Below are 23870 nucleotides of genomic sequence, written 5' to 3' on the forward strand. Positions count from 1 at the left end.
AGTTAAGATGGTTCTTTGGGACACTAGTCTGCCATCTTCTCGGTATGCTGCCTTTCTCAATAAAATCGCTATTCCTTGTCCCAACACCTTGTCTCTCTACTTGTTTGCCTGTCGTGAAGTGAGAGGTATGAACTTGGATTGGGTAACTCTAATGGAGAGGGTGTTGAGGTCAAAGACACTCTCTTGGCCGTGGGGCAGGTCATCCCAAGGTTGGCTGCAACCACAATGTATCTGTCTGAAAAGCCAGGGCAAACTGCTCAGTCAGGTGCAGCTGGTGGTATATGTGGACAGAGGGGTCCAGCTGCCTCCATTTTGTCTAACCAGGGGAGATGCATCTGCTTTGGGACAGCACCCTAGACGCCTGCTTAGGGGACTGAGATGGGTCCAAGATTTTCCACAGTGGTTCCAAGTTCATGCAACTAAATTATTTCTAACAAAAACCAACCTACAAGGATAAGGGAGCTGTCAAGGGCTAGGTAGATTCTAATTGTGCTGTGATGGAGGACAGGACTCTAACTCTAGGAGGGAATTATAGTGCAAATCAGAGCCCAGGCTGAAGCCCTTGGATCCTAGACCACAGACCCCTTTGAGAATCTAATGCTGTGGTTTACAAAGCGTGGTCCCCAGTCGGCAGCAGCAGCATCACCCGGGAACTTGTTAGAAATACAAAATGTGCCCCACCCCAGGCTTACTGAATCAGAAACTGCAGGTGTGGAGCCCAGCAATGGGTGCTTTAGTAAGTCCCCCAGCTGATTTTGACACAAGTTAAACTTGAAAACCACTGATTTAATACAATGAATGGACACTTTTATCAGAAAAATGTATACATATTCATGATATTTTTCATATAATTTCAAATTTATATAGAGTTAGGGCATCTATAACTATTCTAAATTAATAGGGAATAAAGAAAACCTAGGTAGTTCAGTGAAATCTAGGCACGTGTGTACCTGGAGAGTGCATATGAAATCCCCAGTCATGGGAAAACAACACTGATTCCGGGCTCGTACCGATAGATGGGGCTTCTACTAGGCCGGCTGAGAAAGGACTGCAGGTGCTGGACCTTGGTTACTTGCACCTGAATGGGGTTACCATCAGTGTACAAGTAGAGACCTTTGTGTAATGGGGATTATAAATGTCTTATTAAGGACATATTATGTAGGTCCCAGAATTCCCAGGATGATTCTGATTTCATGTACTTTTTTCATTTTTTTAAAAAAAAATCAGTCTTTTAAAGTATGAGTAAACATGGTTTCATTTTTTTTTTTATCTCATAGGAAAAAAATTTACAAATCAGAAAGGAAATGTCATTGGGCCATGTGCCTTGGTTTCCTCTTCTGAGTAAGTGGTCCTTCAGTCCGTATGGCCAAGTGAATGCAGTTTAAAAAGGCACTGGCCCTACCAACGTGGGTTCAGAAGTAAAGAAATAACTGGGGGGAAGTAGAGGCACTTGGCCTCTCCTGCAATTTTCATGGCAAATAACTTAATTTTTTTTTATCAAGATGAAATTCATGTAAAATAAAGTTCACCATTTTAAGGTGAATAACTTAGGGGCCTTAGTTCATTCACAACGTTGTACAATCAATAAATCTATTTAGTTCTAAAACATCTTCCTCGCTCCAAAAGAAGCCCCTGTACCTGTCCAAGCCATGGCTTGACTTCCTATTGCTTCTTCCTCCCAGCCCCTGGAAACCACCATTCTGTTTTCTGTTTACCTACTCTGGATATTTCATATAAATGGAATCAGGCAATATGCGACACTTTGTGTCTGGCTTCTTTCCTGTGGCATAATGTTCTCAAGGTTCACCCATGTGGTCGCGTCTATCAGTACTTCATTTCCTTTTGTGGCTGAATAATATTCCATTGCATGGTTAGGCCACATTTTGTGTGTCCATTCAACCACTGATGGACATTGGGTTGCTTCTACTTTTTGGCTGTTGTGTATAGTGCTGCACTGAACATTCATGCACATGGAAAATAACTTTCTTCTTTGAACCCCCTCAAAAGATGCAGATTGGAGGAACTTCACCTGACTTCATTCCCAATTCTTCTTCTGCTTAACCTCTTCAGTTTCCTTCTTATCCCAAATTCCAGCCTGGCTCATCACTGAATGGGAACAAGGGCACTGGTCACATGACCTTTTGATGCATCGTAGTATGTTGGTGTATGTATGTTTTGTACACCCTGCCCGATAAGTTCGGTATTGATCCTAGAGACAACCAAGAAATGCTGGAGAGATGAGTCCTACACGTGGCCAGTTATAGTAATCTCTTGGAGAATTTCCATAGTGATAAATGATTTTTTCAAAGCCTGGAAGATGTCACCTCTTTGTGGTGACATGCCAGGTTCCCTGCCCTTCAATCCTTTTCTTCCCAAGGCTGGATTACTTCTACCCACCATCGTTCTCATAGCCCACTCTGTATAAAACTGGGAGTCTGTCTTTCTATTATTAAGTCCTGCAGGGCACTAAGGCCTTTGGGTGGGCTCCGTCTTGAGACCTAAGGTCAACATTTCCTCGGTGCCTCTATCACTCCTCCTGACCCGGATCCTTGGACTCTTTAATCAATAGAAATTGAGCGGAGGCCAGACGAGGAATTCAGGCAAGGCTTTACCGGGACTCGCGCTGCAGCACGAGGGAGTGAGAACAAGTAACAGGTGCCTTTGCTCGCTCCCCACAAGGGGGCGAGCTGGTTCCTTAAACGGGGTGAGGGGCGGGGCAGATCAGTGGGTTGGGCTGGAGGGTTGGCTTAGGTGGCTGGCCCACTTGGTGGTGCTGTGTGCAGGGATCACGCATGGTACCCTGCTTTTGCTTGGCACCTCAGGAGTGGCAGTTGGGTTTTGGCCTTCTTGTATCTTACTGTTCATAATTTACCTCAACTGTGCGTGCAAGCAGTTATTTTTAGTCCCTTATAGTTTCTTTGTATTCTGTTGCTTGAGGAGACATTTGTCCGGGGGCAAGCTCTGCAGCAAAGGGTCCCAAGGTCCCAGGTCCCAGGTCCCAGCCTGTCTCATCACCACAATCCTTATTGGCACAATACTTATTTCTCTGAACTACAGTTATCTAAAATCATTTCCGTAATGACTACCCCCATTCATACAAAATGCAGATCCTGACTTCTACCACTCAGTGTTGTCCCAGGCATTAAGTAAGAGATGCAGTGTTCCTTCCTAGCATATGGAAGGCTCACATTAATGAGAGTGGTTGTATTATTATACTCCTCCTCTCTTTACCTCTTGCTGAATCGCTCTGAGGTTGGCCCCTGTGTTTGGTCCCAGTAGTTTTCCTTTGCCGCCAACTGTTCCCTGCCTGCACGCTTGATTTCCGCTTCAATCTTTTCCCCACTACTGGGCCTGCCCCCAATCATACAGTCCATTCTCGTCCTTGTGTGTCCTTTCCACGTGAGGGTGGGCCTCTCCTGCAGGGCCAGTCCATAGCCTCTGACCTCTCAGTCTAGGGTGATTTGCTTGGTAAACACAACTGTAGAAAGACTGAAGGGCTCCTTAGGTACATCCAGCCAACCTTCTCATTTGAAATGTATAACATTTTAAAGAGGGCTTCCCTGGTGGCGCAGTGGTTGAGAATCTGCCTGCTAATGCAGGGGACACAGGTTCGAGCCCTGGTCTGGGAGGATCCCACATGCCGCGGAGCAACTAGGCCCGTGAGCCACAACTACTGAGCCTGCGCGTCTGGAGCCTGTGTTCCGCAACAGGAGAGGCCGTGACAGTGAGAGGCCCGCGCACCGCGATGAAGAGTGGCCCCCGCTTGCCGCAACTAGAGAAAGCCCTCGCACAGAAACGAAGACCCAACACAGCAAAAATAAATAAATTAATTAAAACTCCTACCCCCAACATTAAAAAAAAAAAAGATTTTAGCATTTTAAGGGCTCTTTTGCTAATATCTCTGAAGGATTAATTTATAATTAATCCTTATTAATTATACCAAAGTATCAATTTACCAAATTAAATCAAAACATTTTAAACTATTTAAAATGTTTATTCCAACTTATATTAAAAACATTTAAAACAACCTATGAAATTGCCTGTGAAGAGTAGTTGACCTGCTTTAATTTTGTCTTTACAAATGCATTTGTTATAAAGCTTCATGGAAACAGGAGCTGTTTGTTGGCAGAAATGCAGAATAGAGTCCCAGGAAGCAAGGGAACAGGGCCCATGGGAGAGCAGGAGGGCCCCAGACACTTGGAAGTCTATGATTCTCAGCGCTCTAATACACTTCCAAACCATCAAATATGAATTTACACAAACCTTAGGAATAGAAAAAAAAAAAAAAGAAATGAGTTTAGGGGGCAAGCACTGCAGCTTGGTAAATTTAGCAAACTGGTCATTGGTACATTGGTTCCTTTCTAAACTGGCTTTTGTTGGATTGGGTTCATCAAATTAACCTTGATCCCTTTTGGATCACAGAAAGTAATCTACAGTCCCTTTGAAAAGTCTCCCTCACACTGCTTCCAAGGTGGTTTTATGAACGGAAAAGCATGTCGTGGAACTCTGCTGCTTAAATTCCCTCTATTCTTTCTCATTAAGCTGAAGAAAATGCAGGCAACTTCCAACGGTACTATCATCAAATCTCACAAAGACTAGGATACTTGAATCCCACCCTCTAATCATACCAAACCACAAGTTGTGAATGATCCCTGTCTCCCCACCCCCAGTCTTGCCAAACCTCTGGGTCTGCATTCAGGTATGTCTCTTTGCCTGGAATCATCATAGCCCTTTATCTGTTGAGCCATCACTTCCCCTGAGAAGTGCACCTGAAAAACCTTTCTTTCAATCCTGTCATGACTTCTACGCCATTAACTCCCCACCCTCACCATCTTGAAAAATTATTATTTATGAATTAATCCACAAATAATCATCACCTCCTAGTCCTGTGTTGCCAACCCTTTCCAAGAGAAAAGAAAATAACTGAACAAATGGGCATCATTATCAATTTAGAGTTTTAAATGTACCCTGAACCTTGAACACTGCCCAGTCTTGTCTTTAGTCAATAGTATTTGACATTCCCCTTAGTAGCTGTTGCAAACTTTTGTCTCTTTTATTTTTCCCCATATATGTCTCTCCTCCAATGTGTGGACTCCTGGAAGGCAGGATCCATGTATTTTCATCTTTGGAACCCAGGACCTTAACTCTGGAGCTGTATAAAAATATTGGTAACTGACAGAAACCACCATCTAAGGTGTGCTGGGTTTTTGGGAAGGGGGACAAAACTCCTGGAAACCAAACCATATAGATGTGTCAGAGCTCAGACACGGGGGGACCCCTGATAATGAGGGTGAGGAAAGCAGGGCACTCAGGCATGTGGCATAGGACGGGTCTTTTAGATATTTGGCAGAAGCTACAACGAGGAGTGGCCAGTCCCTCTTCCTCTAAATCAAATCAAGATGTGTGAAATATGACCCTGGACTCTCTGCCATAGCAGTCTATGAAGCTCACAAAGCTGCATTCACCTTCTTCTTCTTTCATCAATTTGTATCAAACTCTGTTTTGCACTCAAGTTTCCACATTTGTGAGCCCACTGAGAAGAGGACCAGTTTCTGAGATCTGAAATTATAGTTAAAATGGCAGTTCTGGGCTTCCCTGGTGGCGCAGTGGTTGAGAGTCCGCCTGCCGATGCAGGGGACACAGGTTCGTGCCCCGGACCGGGAAGATCCCACATGCCGCGGAGCGGCTGGGCCCGTGAGCCATGGCCACTGAGCCTGCGCATCCGGAGCCTGTGCTCTGCAACGGGAGAGGCCACAACGGTGAGAGGCCCGTGTACCACAAAAAAAAAAAAAAAAAAAAAAAAAAGGCAGTTCTGTGCAAGGGTAGTCATGAGCTTCGGAGAGGGAAAATGCAGTGGATTCATGATCAAATATACCTAATGTGCTTTCCCCTCTCTTTTTCTCCATAATGAGGATTTGAAACCATGACGATTCTGTCATCTGAGTAGAAATGGCAAATAGCAAGACTTTTCTTTAATGACATCAAGAAAGATGAACTCACTACTATTATATTAAAAACTAGTGTGTATGTAACTCACCATAGATTGCAGTGGACTTTTGCAAATTGTATCTATGTTCATGAAGTGGTCCTGTGATATGTGCATTCTTTCTGCAGATGAGGCAGAACTAAGGCTTTCAGAACTGAAATGGCTTATACATGGTCACTCTGTGACTAATTTGACTCTTTCTTCAGATTCTGTAAAATGTGATTTTAAAGAGATAACTGTGCAAAGAGAAAGGACCTACTTTATATATGTCATGGAAAATTCATATAACTGGTTACTTAAGTGTTCATATAGGGGACATGTGTGAGTAGCTTCACAAAGATGTGGAAAAACTTAGGGATAGTGGTGTTACAAATTTTTATTGAAGGGAATATATTCTAGGGGTAGTATTACTAATTATATTATTACTGGCATTAAGAAGGTCATGGAACCTTTCAGAATGTACAATGTATTTTGTTTCCTGAATTGAATGTAAAATAGGGTCCTGGATGGCCCTTCTAGTGACAAGATGATTAGTACCTTCACAGTTAACTGACCAAGTACAGATTCCGAGGGATGTTGACCAGGGAAGATGATTTCTCTCTGAATTTCCACAAGGAAACAGTCCACAGCTTTTCTCTCTCATCCTGAGGGAACAGAGGATGAACCACGAGAGTCATCCTACAGGAGCCCTGACCCATATCAACGACTGTTTCTTGATGCCACTGTCTACCCTCATGGGGTATACACTGGCCTCATCCTAGGTGCTCCGCCTCCACAGGGTGATTCAGGTAGACACCTGGAATCAGAAGGTCTGTGCGTGTCGCCTTCTCTCAGGCCAGACCAGCAGTGACTGCCCTGAGTAGCACAGCAGGGATATGGACAGTACAGAGAACTCTAGAAAATGTAGAGAATGCTGCCTGGCTTGGGAGAAACAGCAGGCAGAAGCTCAAACCAGAGCCTTGCAGATGAGGATTTAGCCAATCAGAAAAAGGATTTTAAGCTGACACTCTTGCTGCTGCTAGTTGAAAAGTCTGTGTGAAGAGGCCTGTAAGACCAGGCAATCCCCAGGTCTGAGGCAGCATCCACTGCACAGCCCCAGAGCAGAACGGAGGGAATTTCCCTTAGGACAGGAGGGAGGACATGGGCCAGAAGCCTCTGTTTATTCCAAGGGACCCTGAGGTAAGGTCTGAGGGACCTAAGGCACCTTCAAAATCACTCTCTGACTGTTCTTTGTTGCCTCCCAACCCTATTACCGGTCTGAGTTTGATGTTCCTCCTTTATGTTTTCATCCCACCATGGAAGCCCTCCCTGCTCTGAAATTACCCTGATCCTGCGTGTACCACTGCTGGTGGAAGCCCAGTGACAGATTTCCCAGTCTCAGGTGCTCTGGGACTATGCACCTAATTCAGAATATTGAACTAACTCATTGTCTTCATGTGCCACTAATGGAAACTTCTTGTCATTGCCTCTTCCCTATTTCTTTTTACCTGGTAAACTCTTTATGTCCTGCTTGTAGATCCTTTCCTCTATTTTGAAAGAAGAACCTAAAATTCAGGAAGAGAAAGAATAGAGGGAGAAACACTTATTGTCTTGTTTATTAATGTTTTCCAGGCACTGTTCTAACTGCTCTATAACCATTTAATACTGCCCCTAGTCATGGGCAAGAGGAGCCTGATAAATAATACATTTATTAAAAAAAACACGTTGATACTTCTGCCATTGGGGATTTGATGCTTAGGGCTGGCACAATCTGTACAATACAATAGTATTGTACTGTAGTACAATCTGTAACTATAAGTATCTGCTCCCTCATTAACACTATTCAAGCTGCAGGAAATGCTTCTCCACATCTTTTGCTCTCTGTCCTCAGAAATAAAGGTGACTGTGTCTGAATGCTGTTAATGTTTGTGGATTGTGTTTTTGCTGACATCAGATGGTTCAGGGAGGATTTGAGCAGCTGAAGAGATTTTAAGAGAAAAGTCAACTTGATTTTTCAAATACTTTCATTCAAAGAGCACACGTGGGGGCTTCCCTGGTGGCGCAGTGGTTGAGAGTCTGCCTGCCGATGCAGGGGACACGGGTTCGTGCCCCGATCCGGGAGGATCCCACATGCCGCGGAGCGGCTGGGCCCGTGAGCCATGGCTGCTGAGCCTGCGCGTCCCCAGCCTGTGCTCCGCAACGGGAGAGGCCACAACGGTGAGAGGCCCGCGTACCACAAAGAAAAAAAAAAAAAAAGCATAAATGCAATAGATTGTTGTGTAATGAAAATATCACTTGCCAGCAGGACTGGTTGTCAAATTTTGTTTGTTTTCTTGCTCCACGTATAAACCTGATACTGCCAACAGTTACACCTGGCAGCTGAGGAACATTTTGCGATATTAAGCAAGTCATATTACTCTTAAGCTTGTACATATGAAGGCCTAGATATAAAATGCACGAAGCATGACTCACATTTTACAAAGAGAAGTCTGAGGCAAAAAGGTTCAGTATTTTGTTGGCTCTCATAAAGCACATCAGTGGTAGACAACGTCCCTGGTAGTGCAGTGGTAAAGAATCCACCTGCCAATACAGAGGGCATGGGTTCGAGCCCTGGTCCGGGAAGATCCCACATGCTGCAGAACAAGTAAGCTCGTGCACCACAACTACTGAGCCTGCTCTCTAGCGGCTGCGAGCCACAACTACTGAAGCCCGCGTGCCTAGAACCCGTGCTCTGCAACAAGAGAAGCCACCGCAATGGGGAGCCTGCGCACTGCAACGAAGAGAAGTCCCCACTCGCTGCAACTAGAGAAAGCCTGTGTGTAGCAACGAAGACCCAACGCGGCCAAAACATAAATAAAGAAATTTAAAATAAATAAATTTAAAACCAACAACAACAACAAAAAACTTTTTTTTGTTGTTGTTGTTCTTCCATGCCTTTATTGTTGACAGCAATGGACAACAACAATGCCAGGCATAGCAAGATACCTGGGGTGGCAAGCAGGCACTTGCTGCATCAGTGCAGCTCAAAACCATCTCCTTCAAGAACTCTGCTCTTTCCACCACAACTTAAGGCTCCTCAGAGTGTCTAAGATGATAAAAGTGAACTTGTTTGCGACAATGATTTTCTCTCCCTGAAATATGATCCCCACTTATTTTCCCTTACCCAAAATCCCAAGAACAATAGGTTTTAAATAAATATCACAGAGATGTCTACTCTTGAATCATTTTTTTTCTTTTTGTTCTTTAAACTCCGAAGGCATTTAATCTTCAGGTCATTCAAAACTGAAAGGATTCTTCACCCGAAATGTTCATCCAGTGTAATTTGATGAAGACAGAGTGCCAGGCATTAGACTGAGAACCTTCAAAACAAATGTCTGCCCAGAGATACATGAGGTACTTTAGCTCCAGTGCTGATTGGTTCCTTTCCTTGGGACTCTCCAATCCTGCCATACATGGAAGCTTTCATAGGCTTTTATTCTCTAAAGTAGGCACACCAGATCTACCGGGTGTGAGCTGTGTTCACTACCATTACTTCTTCCTTTGTCCTCAATTATGTCTAGGACGGTGGCTCTGCAGATCCCCAGAGGCCTTTGGACAACAGCTGTGATGGTGATGCTGATGGTGCTGAGCACCCCAGGGGCTGAGGGCAGAGACTCTCCACGTAAGTGCAGGGCAGCTTCTCCCCAGAGCCACCACTCTGGGGACCAGGCTCTGAGGGACACTTGGCCTGGGGTGTGATCTCAGAATATTTCCTCTCTTCGGGGATGAGAGCTATGTTACATTCTCATTTCCACCTTCTAATGACAAAGTGAGGACAGTCCCCCTCCCACCGGCTTAAGCCTGGGGACATTATAACAGGGAGGAGGAGACAAAGTGTGTATCTACTACAAGTGCTGGGACAAAGTAAGCATGGGTATTTTGTTTTAAATAATTTTTCCAAAGAAGACACAGCAGGACTTGTCATTTCAGGGTCCCCCAAGACCTTGTCTGGACTTAATACTATGGCATCCTGGGTTGGGGAAATGTAGGGCAGCAGTGGTCTCTGTAGTCTCAGAATTTGAGGAAAAGGACTCTACATTCCTGACTCTTGAGTGGAGGGTTCCTGGAAGCAAACTCCTGGTATTTGAGTGGAGCCGACTGGGTGGCCACCGACAGAGTCTTAACCTCAAGTTTCACTGATTTACGGTCAAATAGTGACTTGAGTGGTATTCAGAGACTTGAGTTGAGGATGGACGGGATTTAGGAGAAAGGAGAACGTAAGAAGAGAAATATGTATATTGAGAAAGCATTCATTTCAGACACAGGATTAGCATCTTCATAGAAATTCTCTCTCAATCTTCCTAACACCCCTATGTGTAGATGTAATGACTTTTTTTCACAATTATACTTAAGATACAGATACTCTGTTAAGTAACTCACCCAAGCTGGTAACTGTCTCAGTTTAATTGGAATCCAATTTATCTAATTTGAACGTCTGTGCTCTTTCCGTGAATAAACTATCCTTTTTAGGACTGGGGCGGTGTCAGTCCCTTCTAACCACACAGGAGTCGGGTCGGGGTGGCAGAAACGCAGAGGAAACCCACGCATGGGAAGGAAGGCACTTTGCCAGGGACCAAGAGAATGTTCCTGTCAGGACGAGGACAAGCTCCATGCTACCTACACCTCCTTTGTTATTCCCTTGAAGTCTTGTGCTTATGTAGACACTTGTTTGCCTGTGAGGTTCCCAGGATTTCGAGGGAAAATGACATTTCATGTGAGAACGTCCTGATCCCTCTAAGTACAGAGATGGATGTAAAACCAACCCGACAGCCCTGTTTACTCGGTTCTCAGGCTCAGGCAGGGATCACAGGTCCCAGGGCTCCCCTCAGAGACAGGCCTCCTCGCACGAAGGTCATTCTGGAAGCCCTCAGACGGGGCCGGGAGGCCTCGGAAAGCCGCCTGGAGACTCCGGGTTCGCAGCAGGAGGCGCAGGGCTGGGCTGGGCCGGGAACCCGGGGTTGAGCGGCGGGTTTCAGGTTTTTCCGACCCAGCTGGCCACGGGCCGACATCGCCCCGCCTGCCAAGCGGCTGCCGCCTGGCTGAGCGGCGGTGTCTCCCGCAGAGGATTTCGTGATCCAGCACATGGGCGTGTGTTACTTCACCAACGGCACGGAGCGGGTGCGGTTAGTGACCAGTTACATCTATAACCGGGAGGAGTTTGTGCGCTTCGACAGCGACGTGGGCGAGTACCGGGCGGTGACCGAGCTGGGCCGGCGGGACGCCGAGTACCTTAACAGCCAGAAGGACCTCCTGGAGCAGACACGGGCCGAGCTGGACACGGTGTGCAGACACAACTACGGGGCTGTGGAGAGCTTCACGGTGCAGCGGCGAGGTGAGTGAAGGCCGCCCTCCGCGGGGCCCACCCCAACCTGCCGAGACTCCGCGCAGGGCCGTGGGGGTGGGATCCCCAGGCCCGCGGCGGGGACAGCGAGGCCCGGCGTCCCGCGCGGAGGGCCGGGGACCGAGGGCACAGCAGGGAGACAGGCCCGGGACTGCTCAGTATGGCCCCAGTTCTCGAGAGCCCCGTCCTGTGCAGTTCTTTCCACTAATACTGCACGTTCCCGCCTCGTGCCCTTGGCTTGTTTGCTTCCCGAAGCTCAGGAGCTCAGCCTGGTGGAGTTAGGGCTGCTCCACGGCTGCTCTCAGGGCACCTTACACACGTGGTGATATATTACAGCCAGGAAAGAATACATTTTCACTTTTTGGTTTCAAATCATTATTCATCTTAATCCTGGTTTCTTAAATGGATGTCACTATATCACTTGTCCCGGCCCTCTTTCTGGCAAGGGACTGTCTTAATTATCCTTGTGTGCCTAGTACCTGACACATTGGCAGGTAGTATGAGCTCCATAAACCTTGCTTAAATTAGTGAATAAATGTTCTCTGTTGCCCAGCCACTTAGGCTCAAGAGAAAGCATAAAGGTAAATAGGGTCTTAAAAACTGACCGTATTATTATTTACGATTTTGCTTAATGCTTTAAAGTAAACTCTTATTGACTTGGATCTTAACAATTTAGAATTCGTGAATGCAAAGCCTGAGGAAAAAAAGTATTTAGTAAAAATAGGAGCAGTACTTGTTCCTATTTTTATATTATAAATTTATATATATTTTATAACAACTGTTCCTATCCAGTTGTTATAAGGCAAAGTTTTAATTTCTTAGAAAAGCTCAACAAATGGCTGATAACAGAGCTGAAGTTTTGGGGTAAATAAGTTGATGCCATTTAATTACAGAATAAAAATTGTTTCATGTTCCGTTGGCCTGCCTATCCTCTCTCTCCCTGCCAGCTCCCCCAACATCCACTGCAGGGGTAGACATTCTGAAAGTTAATTATACCAGTTTCATGAGCACCTATTGCTAGACAATTGTCTTACCAAACACTACCTATATTATGCCACTTAATTTCCTTGGTGTTAGCAATCAGCATCACCACTTTATATATGCTAATATTGGTATATAATAAACAGTTTAAGTAATTACACACAGTTATTCACTGTCTTGAAGCCTCCCCCAAATACACAATAGTCATCATGTTCTTTACTACATGTATATAGAGTCTACTGGAAGCAAAGCCTCGTTCAAGCCAGTTATGACCAGAAGCAGCAATGAATCTGTTCCTGCCTATTTTCAGTGTTAGTGGGACAAAATGATACATTCAAGGAATTGAAAACTCACTGATTAATCCCTAGTCTGACCCCGGTGTTATCTGTGTATGTTCACATAACTTTTAGCTTACTTTACCCTATCTTGCCTTCTCCTTCATCCTGATGCCACCAAGTACATACTTATATTTTTGCTATTTCAGTTCTTTTTCATAAAAATTATTCTAACATTTCTCTCTTGAACTTGTGACCTCCGTTTTTTACTCCCAATCTGTTTAAGATGAACAGATTTTATAAGTCCACCTAGCTGACCATGACTTTAGTCAGAGCCCAAGAAGAAGAACCTGATCAAGAGTTAAAGTCCAGGGGCTTCCCTGGTGGCGCAGTGGTTGAGAGTCCGCCTGCCGATGCAGGGGACACGGGTTCGTGCCCCGGTCCGGGAAGATCCCACATGCCGCGGAGCGGCTGGGCCCGTGAGCCATGGCCGCTGAGCCTGTGCGTCCGGAGCCTGTGCTCCGCTGCGGGAGAGGCCACAACAGTGAGAGGCGTACCGCAAAAAAAAAAAGAAAGAGTTAAAGTCCAAACTGGAGGGGGCTTCCCTGGTGGCGCAGTGGTTGAGAGTCCGCCTGCCGATGCAGGGGACACAGGTTCGTGCCCCGGCCCGGGAAGATCCCACATGCCGCGGAGCGGCTGGGCCCGTGAGCCATGGCCGCTGGGCCTGCACGGTCCGGAGCCTGTGCTCCGCAACGGGAGAGGCCACAGCAGTGAGAGGCCCGCGTACCGCAAAAAAAAAAAAAAAAAAAAAAAAAAAAAAAAAAAGTCCAAACTGGAAACATGATTCTTTCCAGATGATGGCTCACGAGTACCATGTTATTGGGGTGATGAGACTGCCTGCCGACCTCAGCAAGTCCCAGTTATATTGTATGTTCATGTGACATGCTCACTAACCCAGGCCAACTTCTGCAAGAATCTCAGAATATTTTCTATAGAGAACACACATGATAATTATGTCTGATTTCAGAACAAGGCAGTTATTCTTAATAGCAAAGGGATGGAATAGGGTGGGCAGCTCACTTGAATGTTAAAAGAAAATTAGGAGAAAAAAGTAAATGAGAGTACATAATGTATTATCAAATAGATAAAACACTACATAAAACATTTACTATAGTTTTGCACTAAGAGAATGAGGGAGATGCAATAAAATGGCTGCAGAGATAAAGGATAATACGTGTAAAACAGGTTGGTAGGTGTGTCATATTTGACCATGAGTAACAATCTGAGACGATAAAGGAATCAAGGCATGGGCAAACATGACGTTTTATCAGTGTTACTTGTTTTCAAGGTTTCCTTTCTTTTCCTTCAAAAATTACAAACTTTTGACATAACACTTGTGGTTCTTTTTTGTTTTTAATTTTTGTTTTGTCTTTGTTACTAGATTGCAAGTTCTGTAAAGACAGGGGCCACAGTTTGTTGTTTATCTTTGGGTCCCCAGTGCTTGTCAAATTTATATTTGTTGAATGAATGAATGAATGAATGAATGAAATAAAGTATATGTGGCATAAATTAACTAGAGATGGAAGTGTAGGTATTTAATTATATAAATTTTTGTGGGGAGTTCACCACAGAATGGCATTTGAGCTAAGATGAGGCTAAAAACTGAGAGAGATGCTTTGTTGACCGGTAAGAAGTGCTCTCGCTCTCAAATTCTGTATTACAGGGCTGAGGATTATAGATGTAGCCTGTTTGAGAAGCACTGCTTTGTAGGAAGGACGTGATGGTCACTGTTGTCCCATTTTACTGGACATAGAAATGTCTGTACTTTCTTAATTCTCAGTCCATGGGGCCATGACTACTGTTGATCATCTCATGGCCAGCAGGTGGGAGTCAAAGTTGCTGGATCTTCTCTACTGTGGGGAGCACAGAGACTAACAGAAAACAGTGTCACTGACCTAGCACAAGTCACTAGAGCTGATCCTGATGGTCACTTCTAGGTGGGAGAGCGAGGGGGGACAAGTCCATGTTTATTATTTTATTTAAAAAATGTTATAAATAGTGGCCTGTATAATATAGCAATTTATAATTTTAAAGTGTTTCATTTTTATCAATTAGTGTCAACAGAGTAACTCCCATAGAATGATTAAAACTGTCTCTTGAGACTCTGAAAAGTAAACTGACTAATGTTTTTATTCAAGCTATTAAAGTGGTCCAGGTTAGATCCAAATCCAAGATTTGGAATCCAAGGATCTTTCCACCCTGGTACCAGGGAAGGACTCTTCCCAGTGGGAAGACTTGCTGTGTGGTCTCACATCTCACTGTGTCTTTTCCTGTCTGTTACTCCCTCAGTGGAACCTACAGTGACCATCTCCCCATCCAGGACAGAGGCTCTAAACCATCACAACCTGCTGGTCTGCTCGGTGGCAGATTTCTATCCAGGCCAGATCAAAGTTCGGTGGTTCCGGAATGACCAGGAGGAGAGAGCTGGTGTTGTGTCCACCCCTCTTATTAGAAATGGGGACTGGACCTTCCAGATGCTTGTGATGCTGGAAATGACTCCCCAGCAAGGAGATGTCTACACCTGCCATGTGGAGCACCCCAGCCTCCAGAGCCCCATCACGGTGGAGTGGTGTAAGGGGCGCTTGGTTTCCTTTCACCGTGGGCCCCACAGGACAGGGGCAGATAGAGCTTCCTTGGTGCATCCCACCTCATCCCTTGTCCCCAGAATCCCTACTGAGCTGGAAATTACAGGACACAAGAGTGCCTCTTGCCTCATAGTAAGGGCATCAGAAGAATCCTGATCTCATTGTCTTTCCAGATACAGGGAGCTCACTCTACACACCAGAGCCCCAGAGCCCAGCCGTGGTAGCTCTGAAGGATTGACTGGTGACCAGAGTCTTAGGGCGTAAGGTTATGGATGTATCCCTGAGGAGCAGGGATCCACTTTCCCCTTCTCCCACCCGTCCACTCTGTCCAAGGATCAGTTGGCGGGTCCCTCCCCTAGGGGTAGTCAGAATGGAGAACTTGGTTCCCCTGGCACCTCCATCTCCTGTATCTCAGACTAGACTTCAGGCTTCTCAAAGGGACACCCCCCCTTTGGTGTGGGGACAAACGCTGACACTCAGGCTCTGATCCCTAGGGGCACAGTCTGGATCTGCCCAGAGCAAGATGCTGAGTGGTGTTGGGGGCTTTGTGCTGGGGCTGATCTTCCTCGGGCTGGGCCTCATCATCCGTCACAGGAGCCAGAAGGGTAAGGAACTCTGGGGAAAAGGGGAAGATGGACTGTGACTGAGACCCTCTGTTCAGGGAGGCCTGTGCCTCTAGATGTAGCTCTTTCCTCCTGACCCTGAAAGGAAGGAGACTAGGCTGGTGGTGGGTGAAAATGGAATGACCTAGGGAGACATTGGAGTCTGATTTTACTGGTTGAGAAGTAGCCCTTTCACAGAGGTGACAGGTGGGATTTATTCTAGGGCTTCCTTCTAGTGACAGTTCCATTCATTTGGGGGAGATTTTATTTTAGGGCAGTTAAGGCATTGTGGGTAGAGAGGATGGGTAGGGAAGAAATATATTTCTAATTAAGTTGCTTATCTCATTTCCCTTTGGGGTGGGTGAGACACTTGCTGTTTGTGTCATGAGACCTTTTGTGGGACCTCCTGGGCCTCCACCAGCAGGTACTGTTTTTGCTCTGTTTCACTGGGGGTTATGGGGACAGATAAAAGAGGGAAGGGTGTGAGGTGAGTATACCTGGGCACAATGGTCTCATCCGTGGCCTATTTTCTGCTATGGGATCAAGAGTTAGGGGAGAAGTTCACCCAGTTTCTGTAGGAAGCTCCTGAGGTTGTTCTCCAGAATCAGGCCATAACTTTGGTGGCATCTTTCTGTGAAACTTGGAGCCAGAACTGTGGTGTTAGTGCTAGACACCAGGATGATACCCACTTTGGGCCACATGTTGGTGGCCACTGCCTGTGGGCACTTATAGTGACTGAAAGAGGCTATGAGTGGTAGAAAGAAGGTGAGTTATTATCTAATTTATTAAAAGTTTGATGTCTTCGTGTCCCCCAGAAGGATAACAGCTGCTCCCCAGCCTTTCACACATCTGCATCAGGCTGAAGTCTTGTGTCCTCTTTAGCTGATCCACCTCTACACAGATGTTAGGGGAGGTGATGGTGATATGCCCCAGACCTCAGCTTTCTCTGTCAGATGCTGCAGGCCGGGAAGAGGTGAGGGGGCACGTCCCTCAGGGTGCCATGTGTTGATCACTCTCTCTCTTCTCCAGGGCACTGACTCCTGAGGATGCTTTGACGGGGATTGGTTTTTGCTCTTCTGTAATAGCTGCCTGTTCTTGCCCAGAATTCCCAGTTGCCTGTCAGCCTGTTCCTCTGAGATCAGGTTCCTCCATTAACTCTGACACAGTCACCAGGTTACCCCTTGCCCTGCTCCAAGGATTTGACTGTGATGCTGCTTCCTGCACTGACCCCGGAGCCTCTGCCCGTGTACTGCCAACAGCGTCTACTGAGCGTCTACTCAGACCCCAAGGGATTTTTCTGTTTGCATTCTCCCTCTGAAGACTGCTCAAGAGAAGCACACTGAAACCATTACCTGGCTATAGGGTATATCATAATTAAACATGAATATGAGTTATCTATACCCTGAGCCTTCTTTCTTATTAAGTTTATGCTAATCATATATTTTTTTAATATTTATTAAGACTTGCGCCGGGTTTTAGTTGTGGCACATGGGATCTTCGTTGCTGCATGCAGGGTCTTTAGTTGCGGCATGCGGGATCTAGTTCCCTGACCAGGGATTGAACCCTAGCCCCCTGCATTGGGAGCGCGGAGTCTTAACCACTGGGCCACTGGACCATAGGGAAGTCCCTATGCTAATCATATATTTTTTATTGAGTATAATTGATATACAACATTATATTAGTTTTAGCTGTACAGCGTGATGATTCAGTATTTGTAAATATTGCAAAATGATCACTACAGTAAGTCTCGTTAACATCATCACTATAGATTGTTACAATTTTTTTCTTGTGATGAGAACTTTTTAGATCTACTCTTTCAATGACCACCTGTCAGGGTTACAGGAAGGAAGCCTCCCTTGTGGGGAGGTTAGATAGTTATCCAGCTGTCAGACCAACACACAGGCTGGGAGCTGGTTGAGAAGAAGGCTGTACCCAGGAGTCTGATTCAGCAGCTCTGGGTAGAATCCAGAGAAACTCTGCTGGGAAACCACTGGAGCAGATCAGTGGATTCTACAGTGGTGGGAAGAATGAAAAGGACATCTCCTTCATATTTACGTTTTATCTAAAAGTTAAAAAAAGGGGGCTTGTCTGGTGGCGCAGTGGTTGAGAGTCTGCCTGCCGATGCAGGGGACGCGGGTTCGTGCCCCGGTCCGGGAAGATCCCACATGCCGCGGAGCGGCTGGGCCCGTGAGCCATGGCCGCTGGGCCTGTGCGTCCGGAGCCTGTGCTCTGCAACGAGAGAGGCCACAGCAGTGAGAGGCCCGTGTACCGCAAAAACAAACAAACAAACAAAAAAAAACAAAAAAAAAACTTAAAAAAAGGAAGTAAGCTTACTAATATTTGAGGTCCAGTGAATCAGACAGTCTCGTGTCACAACAGAGATGTCACATAGAATACTGTAGGTAGAGCAGGAGTACTCCATCACTGAAAGCTGCAGCTGTATCTTCATTTGTTCACTCACATTAGCATGTTTCCATGTATTGTAGTTTACTATGCCCTCTTAAAGAAACTTACAGACTATATTATTTTATTTTATTTTATTTTTTAATAACAGAATTGCAAATGGTAGAATCTTTACAATATTTTGAATGAAATGGGGAATAACCATGATAATCTTTTGTGTCACAGAGAGGTTTGTGGGTTATCCTGGGTCTAAACAATTGAAGCACAGTCAAATTAAAAAAAAAAACTACTCTTTTAGCAACTTTCAAATATACAAAACAGTATTATTAACTAGATTCACCACGCTGTACATCACATCCCCAGGACTTATGTATAATGGGAAGTTTGTGCCTTTTCACCACCTTCATGACTTTTGCCCACCTCTGGCAACCACCAATTCATTCTCTTTATCTATGAGTTCTTTTTTATTAAAGATTCCACATGAGTTAAATGAGATTTTATGGTATTTGTCTTTCTCTGTCTAACTTATTTCACTTAGCATAATGCCCTCAAGGTCCATCCATGCTGTTGCAAATGGCAAGACTTCATTCTCTTTATGGCTGAATAATATTCCATTATGTATATATACACACCACAGTTTCTTTATCCATACATTCACCAATGGCCACTTACGTTGCTTTCATATCATGGCTATTGTAATTAATGCTTCAAGGAACATGGGATGCATAGATCTTTTTCAAGTTAGTGTTTTTGTTTCCTGTGGATAAATTCCCAGAAGAGAAATTGCTGGATCATATGACAGTTTTATTTTTAATGTTTTGAGGAAACTCCATGCTGCTTTCAATAGTGCTGAACCAATTTACATTACCACCAACAGTATACAAGGATTTATTTTTCTCTACATCCTTGCCAGCATTTGTTATTTCTTGTCTTCCTGATGATAGCCATTCTAACATGTGTGAGGTGATATCTTTTTTTAAAAAGATATTTATTTAACCTTAAAATTAATTAATTTATTTATTCATTTATTTATTTATTTTTGTGGTGATACCTTATTGTGGCTTTGATTTGCATTTGCCTGTTGATTAGTGATGTTGAGCATCTTTTCATGTACCTGTTGGCCGTCTGTATGTCTTCTTTGGAAAAATGTCTATTCAGATTCTCTGCCCATTTTTTAATCAGACTTTTTTTTGCTTTTGAATTGTATGATATTTTTATATATTTTGGATATTAACTCCTTAGCAGATATATAATTTTCAAATTTTTTTCCCATTCAGTAAATTTTCTTTTCGTTTGGTTGATAGTTTCCTTTGCTGTGCAGAAGCTTTTTAGTTTGATGTAGGCTGACTAGTTTATTTTTGCTTTTGTTGCCTTTACTTTTGGTGTCAAAAAGTCATCGCAAAGGCCAATGTCAAGGAGCTTACCATCTATGTTTCTTCTAGGAGTTTCAAGGTTTCAGGTCTTACATTAAAATCTTTAATCTATTTTGAGTTAATTTTTGTGTATGGTGTAAGATAGTGGTTCATATTCTTTCTTTCTCATGTAGCTGTCTACTTTTCCCAACACCATTAATTGAAGAGACTTTTCTTTTCCCACTGTGTATTCTTGGCCCTTTTATCGAAAGTATGTGTATGGGTTAATATTTGGGATCTCTATTCTGTTCCATTGATCTATCTGTCTGTTTTTATGCCAATACTATTATAGTTTTGATTACTATAGTTTTACAATATATTTGAAATCAGGGAGCTTGATATCTCCAGCTTTGTTCTTTCTCAAAATTTCTTTGGCTATTCTGGATCATTTGTGGTTCCATATGCATTTTAGAATTATTTGTTCTAATTCTGTGAAAAACTGCTATTGGTATTTTGATAGGGATTGCATTGAATCTGCTTTGGTCATTTTAACAATATTAAATTCTTCCATTCCATGACCATGTTATATTTTTCCATCTGTTTGTGTCATCTTCAGTTTCTTTCATCAGTGTCTTATAGTTTGTAGAGTACAAGTCTTTTACCTCCTTGGTGAGATTTATTTCTAGGTATTTTATTCTTTTTGATGCAGTTGTAAATAAGGTTGTTTTCTTAATTTCTCTTTCTGATAGTTTGTTGTTAGTGTATAGAAACACAACAGATTTCTATGTACTAATTTTGTATACTAAACTTTACTGAATTAATTTATTGCTCTAATAGTTTTTTGGTGGTGCCTTCAGGATTTTCTATATATACTGTCATGTCGTTTGCAAACGGTGCTTCTTCCCTTCCAACTTGGACTCCTTTAATTAATTTATTTATTTTAATCTGATTTTAGGACTTCTAATACTATGTTGAATAAAAGTGGCTAGAGTGGTCATCCTTGTTTTCATTCTGAACTTAGAGGAAATGCTTTTGGCCTTTCAATGTTGAGTAGGGTGTTGGCTATGGGTTTGTCATACATGGCCTTTATTATGTTGAGGCATGAACCCTCTATACCCACTTTGTTGAGAGTTTTTATCATAAATAGGTGTCGAATTTTGCCAAAAGCTTTTTCTGCATGTATTGAGATGATCATATGTTTTTTATTCTTCTATTTTTTAATGTGGTATATCACATAGATTGATTTGCAGATGTTGAACCTTGGAGCTATAAAAGCCAGGGCACCAGAAGAGTGTAAGAGCTCCCTTCTGAGAGCTACTGGCACTGTGGAGCGTGACAGGGGAGAGTGAAATGATAGTGCCCACCCTCCAAGGTCTCTGGAAAGGATTACAGTCAGCCCTTAGATTTGTGTTTAATTAGAAGCTTCCCCCTCAGGCTATAGCTATGATGGTAAGCTAATAGGCCTCTTTCACAGAAATACTGATCTCCCGGGTCTGTTGCCTCTTACTGTGCCCTGGGTTGGTAGCTGTTTAAGAACTTTTCTACATTTGTTATAGTTCTTTGTCACCCATGAGCCTAGTGTCACCCTACTAGTCACCAAAGCCAGACAATGTAGAGGCATCTCCTAGCACCAGCTGGAAAAATCAGGGCACCAAAGGTATAAGCTTCTTTGGAGGGCACCAGTGGGCTGGAGCAAGGCAGGGGGAGAGTGCAAAGATTTTGTCCACTGGCTTCTGTTGCATGAAAGTACCTCTATAGCCCCTTAGAATTGTGCCAAACAAGAAACCTGCCCCTCAGGCCAAAACTCCTGGACAAAAAATAAGCCTCTTTCCCAGAAAGACTGGGAATGTGTTTCAGTTTGCTATTTGTGCAGTACCCTTAGGGTGGTAGTCTGCCAAGAACCGTATCTGATTGTTACAGTCCTATTGGACCTAGGAGTGTGAATCTCCCTGCCCTCCAGAACCAGGTGATCCAAAGACATCCCACTGGGTTGCAGCCACAAAAACTGGGACACCAGACACAAAAACCAGGACACCAGACCCATGTAAAAGCTCCCCTGTAGGAAATACTGGTGCACTGGAGTGTGGCACAGGAATAGTGTGAAGATAGCACCTGCTGGCTAGCGCGATACAAAGTGGGAGTGTAAAGATGGAATCCCTGAAAAAAAAAGGCGTAGAATAAAAAAATAAAAAGGTGTTTGCCCACTTTAGCACAGCAGAAGGAGAGTGCAAAGATGGTAGCTGCCAGCCTCCGTCCCTGGGGAGTATCCCTGCTCCTTAGGCTGACACTTTAAGGTCATCAAATGAGCCTCATTCCCATAAAGTCTGGGCACTTTTCAAATGGCTTCTGTGCTGGGACCTGGGTCGAGTGAGTCTGTGTGTGAGCCCTTTAAGAGCCATTTCTCGGTTCACTACAATATTGTCTCATGGACATGAGAGCCATTGGCTTGCAAAGCTAGAAGTTTTGGGGACTCATCTCTCAGGTGCAGGTCTTAAAAGTTAAGGTGTCTATATTGTGGTGTTCAAACCCCTTGCTCCTCAGGGAGAAGCTCTGGATTTTGAGTTCCTTCCCAATTGTGGGTTGCTGTACCTGGAGTAGGGTTTATGGAAAGATAATGACTCAGCCTCTCTTGCCTTGATGTGGTTTCCCTCTCATTTGCCTGATGTGCAGGTGTTGTTAAGCCAGTTTTTAGTTTAGTTATTTTTTTTCCAGAGGAAATTGTTCCATTTATAGCTGTAGACTGGGTGTGTCCATTGGAGGAGGTGAGTTCATGATCTTCCTTCATCAACCTCTTGTACCAAACTCTTTCAGCAATTTTGAATATACCATCACCTTCTGTCCTTAAATGTAAGATTTCTTTTGAGGAATCTGATAGCATTATAGTTTTCATCATAAGTTACAAGCTTCTTTTCTCTTGCTGCTTTTAAGATTATCTCTGTCTTTGATTTTTTAAAACTTTATCATAATACATCTTTGAGAAAATCTCTTTAAGTTGAATTTTTTTTAAGAAGATATTGGGGGTAGGAGTTTATTAATTTATTTTATTTATTTTTGCTGTGTTGGGTCTTCGTTTCTGTGCGAGGACTTTCTCTAGTTGTGGCAAGCGGGGGCCACTCTTCATCGCGGTGCACGGGCCTCTCACTGTCACGGCCTCTCTTGTTGTGGAGCACAGGCTCCAGACGCGCAGGCTCAGTAGTTGTGGCTCACGGGCCTAGTTGCTCCGTGGCATGTGGGATCCTCCCAGACCAGGGCTCGAACCCATGTCCCCTGCATTAGCAGGCAGATTCTCAACCAGTGCACCACCAGGGAAGCCCTTTAAGTTGAATTTGTTTCTTAACTATGAGCTTCGTGAACTTAGATATCCAAATCTCACCTCAGATATGGGAAACTCGCAGCCATTGTTTCTTTTCTTTCTTTTTTATTTCTTTTTCTTTCTTTCTTTTTCTTTTCTTTTTTTAAAGAGAGTGATACTGGCAGGGCTATTTTATTATTTATTTACTTGTTTTTTTGCATTAAAAATTTTTATTGGAGTATACTTGATTTACAGTGTTGTGTTACTTTCTGCTGTACAGCAAAGTGAATCAGTTGTACATATACATATATACACTCTTTTTTAGATTCTGCCACTGTTTCTTTAAATAAGCTTTATGTTCCCTTCTCCCTCTCTTTTCCTTCTGGGACTCCAATAATTGACAGAGGGTTACATTTGATTGTATTCCACAGATCTTCTAGGTTTATTCACTCTTTTTCATTCTTTTTTCTTTGTTTTGTTCTGAGTGGATAATTTCAAAGTTCCTGTCTTCTAGTTCACAGATTCTTTCCTCTACTTGATGGAAAGAAGAGCAAAGAATCTTCCTCTTCTTTCCATTAAGCAGAAAGAGCATTTTTTGTTGTATTTTTCGTATCCAGAATTTCTATTTGTTTTTTTTTTTAAAGATTTCTATTTCTCTATTAAACTTCTAATTTTGTTCATGTACTGTTTCCCTGATTTCATTGAGTTGTCTTTCTGTGTTTTCTTGTAGCTCACTGAGCTTCCTTAAAAGAGCATTTTTGGGTAAATTATAGATATCCACATCCTGGTGTCAGTTACTGGAAGATTATTTTGATTCTTTGGTGTATCATGTTTCCTTGATTTTTCATGTTTCTTGAAGTCTTTCATTTCTGTCTTTGCAATTGAAGTAGCAATCACCTTCTCCAGTCTTTACTAACTGATTTTGGGAGAGAAACACTTTCTGTCAGTCTTGCTAGGGATTCTGAGACTCTCTCA

At 43.8% G+C, this 23870-nt stretch overlaps 1 protein-coding gene across 1 annotated transcript; it reads left to right on the top strand.

The window, feature by feature from the left end:
• Window positions 1-9517: 9517 nt before the first annotated feature.
• Window positions 9518-17222, top strand: LOC307058829 (boLa class II histocompatibility antigen, DQB*0101 beta chain-like; the record flags this gene model as incomplete). Its single annotated transcript, XM_079712523.1, has 5 exons — window positions 9518-9626; window positions 11067-11336; window positions 14951-15232; window positions 15741-15851; window positions 16878-17222. 5 exons carry the CDS (start codon window positions 9518-9520, stop codon window positions 16883-16885), a joined length of 780 nt encoding a protein of 259 aa, XP_079568649.1. The 3' UTR covers window positions 16886-17222.
• Window positions 17223-23870: the final 6648 nt, after the last annotated feature.

This window comes from Hyperoodon ampullatus, assembly GCF_949752795.1.
Source record: "Hyperoodon ampullatus genome assembly, chromosome: 10".
Lineage (NCBI taxonomy): Eukaryota > Metazoa > Chordata > Mammalia > Artiodactyla > Ziphiidae > Hyperoodon > Hyperoodon ampullatus.